This window comes from Vanellus vanellus, assembly GCF_965231255.1.
Source record: "Vanellus vanellus genome assembly, chromosome: 3".
NCBI lineage: Eukaryota > Metazoa > Chordata > Aves > Charadriiformes > Charadriidae > Vanellus > Vanellus vanellus.
In genome coordinates, this window is record NC_138907.1 from 57294773 (window position 1) to 57307609 (window position 12837).

At 42.0% G+C, this 12837-nt stretch overlaps 1 protein-coding gene across 2 annotated transcripts in view; it reads left to right on the forward strand.

Annotated features, from left to right (window-relative positions):
* Window positions 1-1009: 1009 nt before the first annotated feature.
* Window positions 1010-12837, forward strand: part of PLEKHG1 (pleckstrin homology and RhoGEF domain containing G1) — a 51672-nt gene continuing 39844 nt past the window's right edge. For both annotated transcript variants that reach the window (XM_082480425.1, XM_082480426.1), the window contains exon 1: window positions 1010-1548. In XM_082480425.1, coding sequence (XP_082336551.1) covers window positions 1129-1548 — 420 coding nt within the window. In that variant the 5' untranslated portion in view covers window positions 1010-1128. The remainder of the gene's footprint in view (window positions 1549-12837) is intronic.

The following is a 12837-nucleotide window of genomic DNA, read 5'->3' on the forward strand; positions in this document are numbered from 1 at the left end:
TCCTAAAATGTCACAAGTTTCCCTTTTTCACAGGACAGACATTCTGAAATTCTTTGAGTTTGAGGCAAGACTTTTTGGGTGGATGCTTCTTACTGAAACGAAACCTTGAAGTATTGAGTATACCTGCAGCTGCTTTTGCAGATTATCATGGTGCATCTTGCACAACTTGGCCAGAGAGAAATCTGCATTGCATCACGGACAATGTCCTGCAGGGCATTTCGGCAATAAAAAGAAAGTAGAATTGAGATGCCGACAGGAAGACGGAGTCTTATTTTGTTGTTGCACTGACTTGAAAAACAGCTTTGGGTCAGTTCAGCAGGGGGTAATATTCTGGTTTGAGCTGAACAGTTGTAGAATGACTTATTTTCCCAGTAGAAAACTGAATTATTTGGCAGCACTCTTTCCTGCAGGAACTCTTCTTTTCAGAAGCTACATTATTTTCATTGGGAAATCATTCCGGGTTTAGTGGTTTTGTACAAGCCACAGAGCTGGTACTTGATAACTGCTTTTAGTTTTTGTTTGAGTTTTGTTTGTTAGCGTTACAGTATTCAAAATGAAAGATACTGTCTGGTATCACTGTGTGATTCTTGAGTTTTCCAAAGCCTCCAAACCAGGGTCAGTGCTCAGCTTGAAGATAGCAGGGACTGCTACCAACAGAGGTGGGTTTTTTTTTAACTTCAGGGAAAATGTTTGAGTCTTATTCCTCTCCTGTGCTGAGCCTGGGTGGTGCATGCGCTAGCACCAAGCCCAAAACACTGGCGCAAGGACAGAAGAGACATAGATGTGAGCAGGAGGTATGTGTGCCTGTGTAGTAGCCCTCTGTGGGGGTTGCCCACCACCTGGCATTAGAGCCGCAGTGACCCTCAAACCACGTTGTTCGGGTTGTCTTTTAGTTAAAATAGAGTTGTAGTTGGTTTCTATGGACAAAGCTTTAGAAGTATCTGTTGTCAACTTTTGTGTTATGTGGAGCAGCAGCAACAGTAAACCCACTTCTGTTTGTTTTTTTCAGATGACTTCCACTTACCTCTTGACGTTTTACCAGCTGTGACGGAGGCCCTTGACTCCAAGACGAAAGGGGAAGATCTGCATAAGGAGAGCAGACCTTTCCGCTACTGCGAGAACAAAACCATGGACCTGTCAGACAGTGACCGTCCCGTCAGCTTTAGCTCCACTTCCTCCTCTGCTTCCTCCAGGGACAGCCACTGCTCCTTTGGAAGCAGAATGACCTTGGTTTCAAACAGCCACCTGGGCTTGTTCAACCAGGATAAAGAAACGGGTGCTATCAAGCTAGAACTGGTCCCAGCCAGGCGATTTTCCAGCAACAAGCCACGCAAAAACTCCCCTGCGGAGCAAGAGGATCCTGAGGAAGGCCTTGAAAAAAGGCTGAGCGTGCCAAGGAAAGTGGAACCAAAAGGAGCGAGCAAAAACTGTGCAGTGTCCCTGGTCACAGAGCCCACCAGTCCCAAGCTCCTCTATGTAGACAGAGTCGTCCAAGAGATTCTGGAGACAGAGAGGATGTATGTGCAGGATCTAAAAAGCATTGTGAAGGTAGGATTCTTAGGATGGTGCTAACTGTTCCATAATGCTATTTTTTACATTGTTTGGTTTCACAGCAGGATAGATGGACGTGACAATGGAATTGGCATTTTCTGGTCTTTATAAATTAGTGTAACGTCATTGTTATTGTGTGTTTCTAGTTTTTATTTGATTAGATAAATCTAAGCTGTTACTACGTGTTCATGAAGAAATAACAGAAAAAAACATTATATATTTGACATCAGTAGTGACCAAAGAGTGTAACCCTGCAGTAATATTTAGGGAAAAAAAAAAAAAAAAAGTACAGTGCTCTGTTTCCTAGAATGTGTATCAAGAAGCAAACAGCAGACAGCTTGTTTGCCCCTTGAAATGCTTTATCTCAAGGGTCTTGCTTATTGATTCTTTCCTCCTCCCTCCCCCCCAAATCCTAGTCCTGCAAGTTCTTTTCTGCCTCTTTCTCTTTCCCCTTCATGCAGCTCACAGCTGCGGTCTGTTTGCTCCGTGTCCTTGGCCTGTAGTACTTAATGTGGCATCTGTATTTGCTGGAAAACCCTGTTGTTTGGCTGTTACATGAAGGAATTATATTTTCTTTAATACTAATTCTGAATGGGTGATGCTAATAAATGGGTGTAGCATTTATTAGCAGCAGTGAGGTTTTTGTCCAATCCCCAAATGAATGGTATTTTTCATTTCCCCTTTCTAGTACAGGGAAAAATGTGGATGAGTCCCTCTGTGGATTGTTCTGCCCACTCTGTGTACCTGTAACTGTGCCATTGGAGTCGTGTTCTTTTGTGTTTTTGAAGATGACAGTTAAGTCCCTTGGCTGTTGTTTGTAGCCTACGTACTTAACCTATGTGTGTATGACTACCCACAAAGAAGGATTTCTTGTGAGGTGCATGCTTAATGTTCTGTTTATAGACTATATAGTTTTAGGTAGCTGTATGGGGTCATCTGCAAAAGGAAGTATCAGTCAGCTGGAGACACTCTCCCCACCTGCAGTTCCAACCCCTTTGGTCCCCCCAAGCAATGAGCTGGGGGGAAAACAACTCTGAGGCTTTGATAGAACAAATGCAAGTCGTGATTAAACACCCCCACCCCCCAGACTTCTCACAGAGAAGGCTTTTTTCTGCAAGACTTTATTTCTGTTTCTGTAGCTGCTGCTGTTTCTCTACATTCAGCTGTTGCCGAAGTTTCATTTTGGAGTGTTTAAGGTTGTCATATGCTGCAGAAGCGAGCCAGCTTCTGCGCATAGTCACCGTTCACTAGGCATGACCTCCATGGTTTTGCAAACCTTAGCTCTCGCTCATCCTCCTATGCAGTAAACCGTACAACTTGAAAAACTGCAAACTATCGTTAAAATCTTGAAACAGATTTTCCATTTACAAGTAGGAAGGCTAACAAATGCCTGCTAGAAATACTTTAAGCGTCATAGGGTAGATGTAGAGTAAATGTGGCAAATACTCTTGAAGTTATGAAAGAACTGGAGGAATTTACCTGTGAAATACCTAAGCATATTTCCTACGGCAACTAATAAATAATGAAGTTTTGTGTGGCACTAGACAGCCTATTTGAGAGATGGAGTTGCTGGCAGTGGGACTTTTCTTAGATAGGTGTTGAGGATCTGAGGGCTTCAACCGAGCTCCTTCCCAAATGGTGATGACGGTGTGGAACCAGCTTTGGTTGGTGTTAGGGGAGGGAGTTGTGACTGGAAGCAAGTTACAGAGGAGCCCATTTTATATGTTTCTCAGGATTCTTTTCTCCACAAGTTACCTTAGAATGGTAACTTGATTTACCTAATCAAGGGTGGTGGATGTGAGAAGGATGGGAAGGCTCCACAGACATCTGCAAGAGTGTCGCAGTCTTACAGGATTTGATTATCCAGGCCTCTGTCACTTGATGCCATTTAGTTTGGCTGACTGGTGCTGAGCCAGAATAAGATGAAGGCAAGCAGCTTGATCTGTCTTGTTTTCCAGATAAACATGGACCAGATTTTGGCAGCTTCTTAGGAAATCGGATGAGAATGGGAAAAGGGGAGCTGGGGAAGGGTCAAAGGACAACTGCTGCCCAAGAAGTGTGCGGGAACTGAAGAGATACATGGAGGTGGGAGCTGGTGGCAGAAAGCATAAGCAGATGAACCAGCGCTAAGTGGAGAGAGAAAATCATTAGAGGGTAAACAATATGAGGAAACGAGAGAAAACCCAGGATGCGGAATGTTGAGGGGAGGATGAACTTGGTTGGAACTTGAGCTTTCTAGCCAATTTTGCAGCTGACTGCAATATAGCAGCTTATGTACACAGACTAAAAATAGTAAGAAAGTTGTTTTGTGTGTTGGGGTGGGGTTTTTTGGCAGAGGGAGGGAAAGAGGAGAGAAGCAAGACAACCTGAAGAGATGTCAAGCTGAGGATGGCATAAGAACAAAAAGGGAGGAATTAATAGGTACTACTTTAATCACCCTCTACCCCTAGCTGACAACTGTCAGTACATATCTGTCTGTTGCTTTTTTTCCCCCTGGTAGTGGGGATTTGCTGATGCTATCTTCTCTGTAGACAATGGATACAAACTTTTTGGGGGTGGTTGGGTTTTGTGGTTTTTTGTTTGTTTGTTTGGGTTTAGATTTGGAGGGGGTTGTGTGTTGGGATATTTTTGTTTGTTTGTTTTGTTTTTTGTTTGGTTGTGTTGTTTTGTTTTTTTTTTTTTTTATTGGGGAGGGTAGTTGGTGGTGTGGTTTTGTTGGTTTGGTTTTTAATACATCCACACTCTTTCCTGTCCTCCACATCATTAATGAATATCTTAAGCAGGACTGGACCCAATGTTAAACCCTGGGGTATGCCACTAGTTACTGGCCTCCAACTAAATCTTGTGCCTTTGATTGCCACTCTCAGGGTCTGTCGATTCAGCCAGTTTTCAACCAACCTCACTGTCTACTTATCCAACCCGTACTTCATCAGCATGTCTATGAGGATCTTATGGGGGACAGTGTCAAAATGCTTTCTGAAGTCAAGGTAGACAGTATCCACTCATTTACCAGGCCAGTCATTTGATTGCAGAAGTTTATCAGGGTAGTCAACTTCCACTCGGTGAATCCATGCTGACTATTCTTGATTACCTTCTTGTCCTTCATGTGCCTGGAACTGGTTTCCAAGATTAGTTGTACACAAATGTAAAGAACATACGCAGCTGTACACAAATGAGCCATTAACATGGATGGTGTGAAATTGCATGTAGGATCCTGGTACTATCTGTTTTAGATAAAGTTAGCTCAATAAGAATTAGCCTAGCATAGTATTTTGGGCAGTGTCCTTTCAGCCTATGTTATCCTTAGAACATGCAGAGTTATTATGCTTGACATAAAAGACTATGGAGTGAATAGGGGAAAACAGAATTTCACCCTTCTTGATGCCTTTATTGACCTAATGCTGTTAGGTCATTAATAAGTAAATAAATAAAAATAAACTATAAAAGGTATAACTTCTATTGGCTTTTGGGTGTCTGGGTGCTAGACAGATGTAGAAACTGACATCCTAGGACATGGCTAATGTGATCTTTAAATGATACTGTAGACCTGCTGAGGTTCTCCAGATTTCTTTTAAATTGATGATAAAAAGTATTTCATGGCCTTAGGATGAGTGAGAGGAGGCCATACAGGCACTCTTTGGCCCCCTTTGCCCCAAGATATACTTTAAAAACAACTGCTGACCTGAAAGAACCATTGAATTATGATTGTTTTGAGTCATGCTGCTGTGATTCTTGCTCAGGCAAGCATTGTAACAAAGATAGAGCAAACTTTTCCATTGTTTGGTATGTTTTATCAAGCGATCTGTTGAGTATAATTAAAATTTTGAATTAGTACAGCTTGAAGCATGTTTTGGGCAAGTTTGTGATGAGAAATCGGATACCTCTGCTTCCTGCTTGTGTCATACTGACAGGTGTACTGGCCAGGGCAGAACCTGCAGACCTTCTCCTCTTCAGGACACAGCATGACTTTTTAAGTATGTCTATTTTAACTAAATTACTAAACTTCAGTTAGAGTAAGTTACTGAAGTAACTATTTTTTTCCTGAGTAAAACTGTTGTCCCTGAGTTTCTAATAAAAATATGTTTAGCTCTTGTGATTCATGGGAGTCAGAAGCCCATGTTCATATTTTGTACAAATGCTTGTAACTGTAGAAAAAGACATTCACATTTGTGTTTCACCTTTGCAAAATGAAGGAATAATGCAAATGTACTGTTATAGTGCATGTATCTGTCACGTTAGATTAAATACACTCTCACACTGATATCAGCCCTTTGAGAACATCTAGATCATAAAATCGTAGAATGGGTAGAGTTGGAAGGGACCTTCAAGATCATCTAGTTCCAATCCCCCTGCCATGGGTAAGGACACCTTTCACCAGATCAGGTTACTCAAAGCACCATCCAACCTGACCTTGAACACTTCCACAACTTCTCTGGGCAACCTGTCCCAGTGTCTCACCACCCGCAGAGTAAAAAATTTCTTCCTCGTATCTAATCTAAATCTACCCTCTTTCAATTTAAAACCATTACCCCTAGTCCTATCACTACACTCCCTGATCGAGTCTCTCCCCATCTTTCCTGTAGTCTGTTTTTAGGTACTGGAAGGCTGCTATAAGGTCTCCCTGGAGCCTTCTCTTCTCCAGGCTGAACAACCCCGACTCTCTCAGCCTGTCTTCATAGGAGAGCTGCTCCAGCCCTCTGATCATCTTTGTGGCCCTCCTCTGGACTTGGTCCAACAGGTCCATGTCCTTCCTGTGTTAGAGACCCCAGAGCTGGATGCTGTACTCCAGGTGGGGTCTCACGAGAGTGGAGTAGAGGGGCAGAATCACCTCCCTTGACCTGCTGGCCAGGTCAGTAAAAGGTCATTGGCATCTATATAGTAACTAGAGGGGAGTGGAGCATGTGTTGTCAGTGCGTTTCATAAATATTATCAAATATTGTGAAATATTATCAAATATTTGCATCAGCAAATGGATGTTGAGCTTCAGGAATCTTGAACTCCATCTGAAATCTGGGAGATTTCTTCTATGTGAAGGATTTCCTCCACTCTTTCACTCCAAACGTGACATTTTTTAAACCATCTGTACTGAACTAGTTGAAGTCTCTTTTCTGTCTGCTCTCCAGACCTTTTGTCGCCCGCCTCTCTTTTTTATACTTAAGCCTTTTTACCTAGAAAGTCCCATCTCCTCTGCACAGTCTTCCTGCCTAAGGTCTCCCCGCCCATCTGTCCTAAGTCTTCTTTCAGTAAATCCCATCCTCATGCCCTGTCAGTCCATATTGTCTCATTTCCTCATGTGGTTTATTGCTTTTTAGTCTTTCTCTTTCCCATGTTTGTAGTGGCAGCTGACTCCAGATCTCTCTCCATAGTTCTCGTGGTGGGTCTGAAGACACTGTTTTCAAAAACTTGTGACAGTCTTTTTGTCAGTTCTCCCTCTATACACCAGCTTTTTGTTCAGTCTTTCTTTTCCTCTGACGACATTTTCATCACCGTTCCTAATTTTTCTGCTCTCTTAAGTTCTGCTAACATTCAGTCTCCATCTTCAGGCGTCCATCAAGCTTTGGTCCCATTTTCTCCTTCCCATCTTTCTGTAGGACTCCTTTGTGTCTCCTCTGCCCTGGAACTGCACAGCACGCTTCTCCACATTACATAAGGTTTGCAGAGGATCATTGAGACACAGGAACAATCTTTTTTCCCTGCCCTTGCTTCAGAGGAGCAGATCTGAACCAGATGTGACTGGCAGCATCTGAGAACGGCAATTGTGGCTTAAGACCTTGTGAAGCCTGAGCTGAAACATGCCAAGGACCATTGCTAAAAGCTCCTGTTGGGGATATGCGAATTTGAGGGGTTTCTCCTCCCCCCCAGTATGGTCAAATATGGGGAGATTTGCACAAAGACAGCAAAAGGCATAGTTTCAGAAACAAAGTCTCCATTATGCTCCAGTCTGCTACTGCCCCTCCTTGAGATGTGAGGGTATGGTTCATGTCCCTGCTAGTCAGCCTGGGGGTGCTTGTCTTCTTGGGGGGAAAGGTCACCAGAATTTTTCAACATGAGCAAAATGGGGCATTCTTTCTCGAAAAGGCCCGGGGGGAATGCTTTTGCTGAAATCTCCTAAAACAACTCAGCAGGGAGGCAGGTTTCTGGCATGGAAATCTTCATTTGAGGTGAACATGTCTGTTGAAGTTATATATGCCTTGGAGGGGCAGGGGGACGCCTTGTAAGGGGAAATATTGGACTTTTGCAGTAGATATGTGTTGGGGCACCAATGATTAAGGGAATCCCTTCTGAGGGGAAGTCAGTATCGGAGTTTTATTGTTCCCAGTTTCCTGCTTCCTGGTGCTGTGGTTAGAGGATGTCTCTTTCTGCATTTAGGCAATTAGTTAGAAAGGCAACTCTGAAGACTGCATGTGCGCATTGTCACTTCTTGCGGTGTGTTAGCAAAAGCATAGCTGCTTGTGCATTGGGTTTTCGGATAGCGTAACTCTAAAATAAAGTTAATTCCTCCTAGGTGCAAAAGATGGGAATGGCAATATAGCTAAGACATCCCAGAATGTTTGTTCCCGCATTATACTTAATTTCCATTTGCAACCTCTTTTTCTGTGGCTGCTAACCTGCGTGCCAGAGGAAGGTGCCTTTAGATTGCTGACATAAGTTGCATGTGAAGATGTTACTCTGGAAGAGTACCTCTGTTTCACAGTACCGAATTCCGGCACCCACCAAAAAGAAAGGGTTTGATTAGCAAAGCTGCCCTCCTTGAGCATTTTGTAGATGAAAAATTTCGCAGGGTTCTTCAATGGAAAGTTTATTGAATGGTATTGAGAAGATAACTGCAATGTGAGAGGAGGTACCAGTCCCTCCTGTATAAGCATCCTGAATTTTATGGCAGTTCTGCAATCATCAGACTGTAATGATGGCATTCTTCTGAGGTTTTTCATCACTTTTATTTCACTCAGTATAGGGAGCAGTGCTGTGTGGTCTCACAATTAGTATTTTTTTTCAGTGCATTAAGGCCAGAAGTATGGGTACCATATCAGTGACTGTAAAGCCATGGAGCAATACCTCAGCTTCGGGTATAGGTGCTGCAGGTTTGCAAGTCTAGTCTGTCTGACAAAGATTGCTGACGTACTTCATTTATTTGTCTTAAATCTTCAGCACAAAAGAGAGAACGCAGGTGATGAGTGTGGGATTTTTAGGCAGTTTACTTTTAATTTCCTTATGAACAGAGTGATGATTTAGAAACAGTCTCTCCTGTTTGGGGCCAGCTGCAGAGCCTGTTCCATACAGAGACAGAAGACATTTAGTTTAGATTTAAAGTAAAACAGTGATATTCAGAGTGAGATTCTTCCTTCAAAATTTGTCTTGCTGTGACATTAAAAAGCAGTTAAATGCCAGTTAGCACACATGCTGTTCTTTCTGACTAGGGATCGATCCTTACACATTTAGAAAATTTGGATAAGCAATTCAAATTACCTGCAAAACAAAGATTATGATCACGACAGTGATAAGTTTAACTGTGATTAATATTTGGTATACTTTTGAGCTGATGAACTTTCTCACTGCTTGTTTTTTTCATCCATGAGGGAAGAGCCATGTCAAATTCTGAGCGACCTCCTCAGGGAAAGCATGGCTTAAAAACAAGGAAAATTTTCTCCAGTAGTATTGAGATACAATAGCTGAAATGAAATTGTGCCTGAGGATCTCAGTACATATCTAAGAGGTCTTCTTGAAGTTCGTGAAGTTTAAACAGAGTTACAGCACTATGAATTGGAGCAGAAAAATGTTCCACTTACAAAAGTCTGTAATAAATTTGGAAGCAGCTGTATTGGAGAATGTTAATGTTTTATTTTGTTTCTGGAACTGCTGTTTAAAACTTAGGACCATAATCGACAGTGGAGACTGTTGAGAGGTGAGGTATCTAAGAACACACCACAAGGTATGTTACCAAACAGGTGTAAACAGATGTTCTGGCTACCCTTACCGAAATACCAGACGTCTTTCTTCTGAGGCAGTAGGACTATTCAGTTTTCCCTGCAGACTTCTTGCTTCCTGGATGTGAGCCAGATTAAACATCCTAAAGCAACCTAAAGTGATGGAAGTTTATGCAAACTATTGTTCATGTTTGTGTCTTAAGTAGTTTTAGATGAGGTTATTTCTGAAACTCCAAGATCTTGACCAAAAACATTTTGCCAGCTATATATGCTTTAAGCTTCTCATCATCTGTACCCTTAAATGAAACCAAAACAAAAGCAGAAACAAAACCCGAACCTTCTTTTTCTGGGCCTATGAGAAGGATTCTGGGCTTTGGAAAAAGATGTTTTATAGCTGTACAGTAGGAATATGTTGTGTTGTGAACAACCAGAAGTAACCCAGCAAACCACTTATGTGGTAAAAACAACGGTTTATTTTGTGGCATGAACAGAGCGCTGTTTGTAAGCTAACCTCATAGGAAATATGCAAAGCCAGGGTTAAATATACCGATGCGTGTTTTTTATCATTTGCATCATCACTACTCGGTCTTATTTCTGCTGGTAACATTGATAAACGTCTTTCAGCACGTTCCCGAGTATTTGAAAGACACTGAATAAAATGTCATCGCTGCCTTGTGTTTCCTCTACCTTTACTTTGCATCCAGTTCTTATCTTACAGAGACATTGTAGAAACTTGTTGGGACAGGGACTGCCTTTGTCAGGTGATTGCCGAGCTTCGCCGTATGGCTGGGACTGCATACATTAAGACAGCACAAATATATAGCCAGAATTTTGTGTTTGTTTTAAGGTCAGCTCCGTGTTTGGACAGCACAAAGGAGTGAGTTATACTGCAGTAATAAATGAGCTGTCTATAAATGTACAGTGAGCCTTTCTCGAGCTCTGGGTGGGAGAGAAGCTGCTCTTCCAGGGAGCTGCAGAATTGCCGAAAAGCCTGGCTGCCACTGCTCTTGTCCTCCCTTTTCTTGCAACAGGGCGTAAATCGCTCAACCGTGCTGTTTGCAACCTCCTATCCGCTTTCCAAATGCGAATAAATACAGATAAAAGGGTGAAATTTAATCTTCTGTTCCAGAAAGCTTTATTCTTTTGGGGAGGGGGGAGGCAAGGGGACCATTTAGTTACATACAGAGTGCGCCATTTAAGAGTGCTGGTGGTGGGCAGGGGGCTCCGGGAGGGAAACTGCTCCTGGGACTGCTGGAGCAGGAGGTTGTGTCTCTGGTTAGTGGGATGGATAGAGCCTTCTGGAATTCAGAAAGTAACAAAAAGAGAGATCACTTCACCTCTGCCCTCTGGCGTGCTCTTGCTCACTGGCAGTGGGTAAGGAGCTCAACGCAGCAGAGCAGCAGCGCTGGGAAAGCGGCAGGTTTTGAGAGGGTGGACAGCAAAATTGTGAGGAATAGGGCCGAGAGGCAGGAGAGAGGAAGTGCAGCTTATGGTGCAAAATTTTTGGTAAATATTTAAATGTTTTGCTAAGGTGATAATTTTTTTTGCAGAATGATTGGGATTTCTGTAAAGAAACTTCAAAATTTGGAAGCGATATCTTAAAGCCAAACACATTTCTGTGTTTCCAGTCAGACCATAGTTTCTGGAATTTTATTTGCTTATTATGGCCATTTTCCATTTTGGTCCATGGAAATATTTGACCACTTTTAAATTTGTTATATCATTGTTATTAAATATTACTTGTCAGTGAACAGTGTTCTTCTAGTAATCCATGACCTTTAAACCTGAAGGCTTAACAAACCGCATAGCAGTCTCTCTCTTTTCCGCTCTCACCGCTCCCACGGATTAAGGTGTGGAGGTAGCTGCTATTTTTTGTGGTTTCACGAGAAGACCATTTTGCAAATAAAACACTTTTAAAAAGTTTTTACTTGCAAGCCACCCACTATTATAAGCTTCCATTTCATTGCTGTTCATATATTACTAATAAAAGCCATCCATAAGTCTCTGGGAATCATGTGGTTCCTAAGGTTAAGATAAATGTGTGTTTAGGATGTGTGCAGATTTTCTCCATTATGCTGAGTTTACTTTTTTATTCTTTGGAAAACAGGCTCTTTCAGTTTCCCTTCTTGTGTTTTAAAATAAACGTTTCTCTTCTGGAATGTCTCATTTGACTTGTATGCGTATCAAGATTTCCTTTAAGAAATGTTAACATTCATTTGCCTTACAAATTGGGGAAAGTTTATTTAACAGGGGAAGGGTCTACCGCACAAGACACAGGTTCCTCTCCTGGGTGATTCACACAGTCAAAGGATAAATATGCCTTAGTAATTCTCTGTGCTTTGCTTGACTATCGTTCAGTAAGGTTATAATCAGACCAACGAGGCAGTGTTGTGAGAATTAAATTATACATGTCCTGATGAACTTTGAGATTATTTTTTCTAATTTATAATTATTAAACGTTTTCAGCTGGTACTTTTTTAAAAAGCTCTAGGTTATTGAATGATGATAATGATGATGATTGTCACTGATGATGTCAAGCCTCAGTTGCAGCCTTAGTTTTAGAAATCTTTAGAGCACTTACTTCATCTGCCTAGCAACCTCAGACTATTTGACATCCTAATTACTGTTTAATGTTTTCATTTGGCTGTCCTCATTACTGTAGCTTATTCCTTCTGTGTTTCCTCTTAACTTTAGGAAGTCAGTTACGTGGGGGCCTCACATAGCTCTTCAATGAAATGTCAGTAAACTATTGATAGCATTTGTTATTGTCTAATGATCCTCCGAGCAGTGATTCTGAGTGCCAGCTCCTGGGAAAATTCCTGTAGCTGTGATTTAGCAGTGGGTGCTGGCTGATATCTGAAGATAAATGTGGGACGGGGCTTTAATCAGTGGGTTACAACTTCAGTAAGTTAGTGCGCTGAAGTGTCTAAGTGGGGTTACACGTGAGTTTCTGTTCCCAGGGATTTATCCATATCGTCTTTACAGCTGATGGACAATTTAGGGGACTTTTCTGTGTTCAATCCATGAATCCCAGTTTCAGCTTATGAGTGCTTTTAGTGCATCTTGATCAAATTAGAATTTTATTTGATTGACAGCCTGCCTTCCAAGGTGTCTTTTTAAGATGGAAGATTTTAGCATGAAGTTTCTGCAGTTGAAGAGGGGAATATTATTGAACTTTGATTGTATTTCATTAGAGGAAAAATTCACTTCAGCAAAGAAAGCAAAATCCACGAAAGCAGTCCATCCAAGCAGGCTGGCAGTTCCAACGCCGGCTCAGCTGGTGGCAGGTTTTCACCCTCCAGAGAGCTTCATAGATGCAGCATTCCTTCTAAAATGGCTCATGGGACAAAGATGACACAAG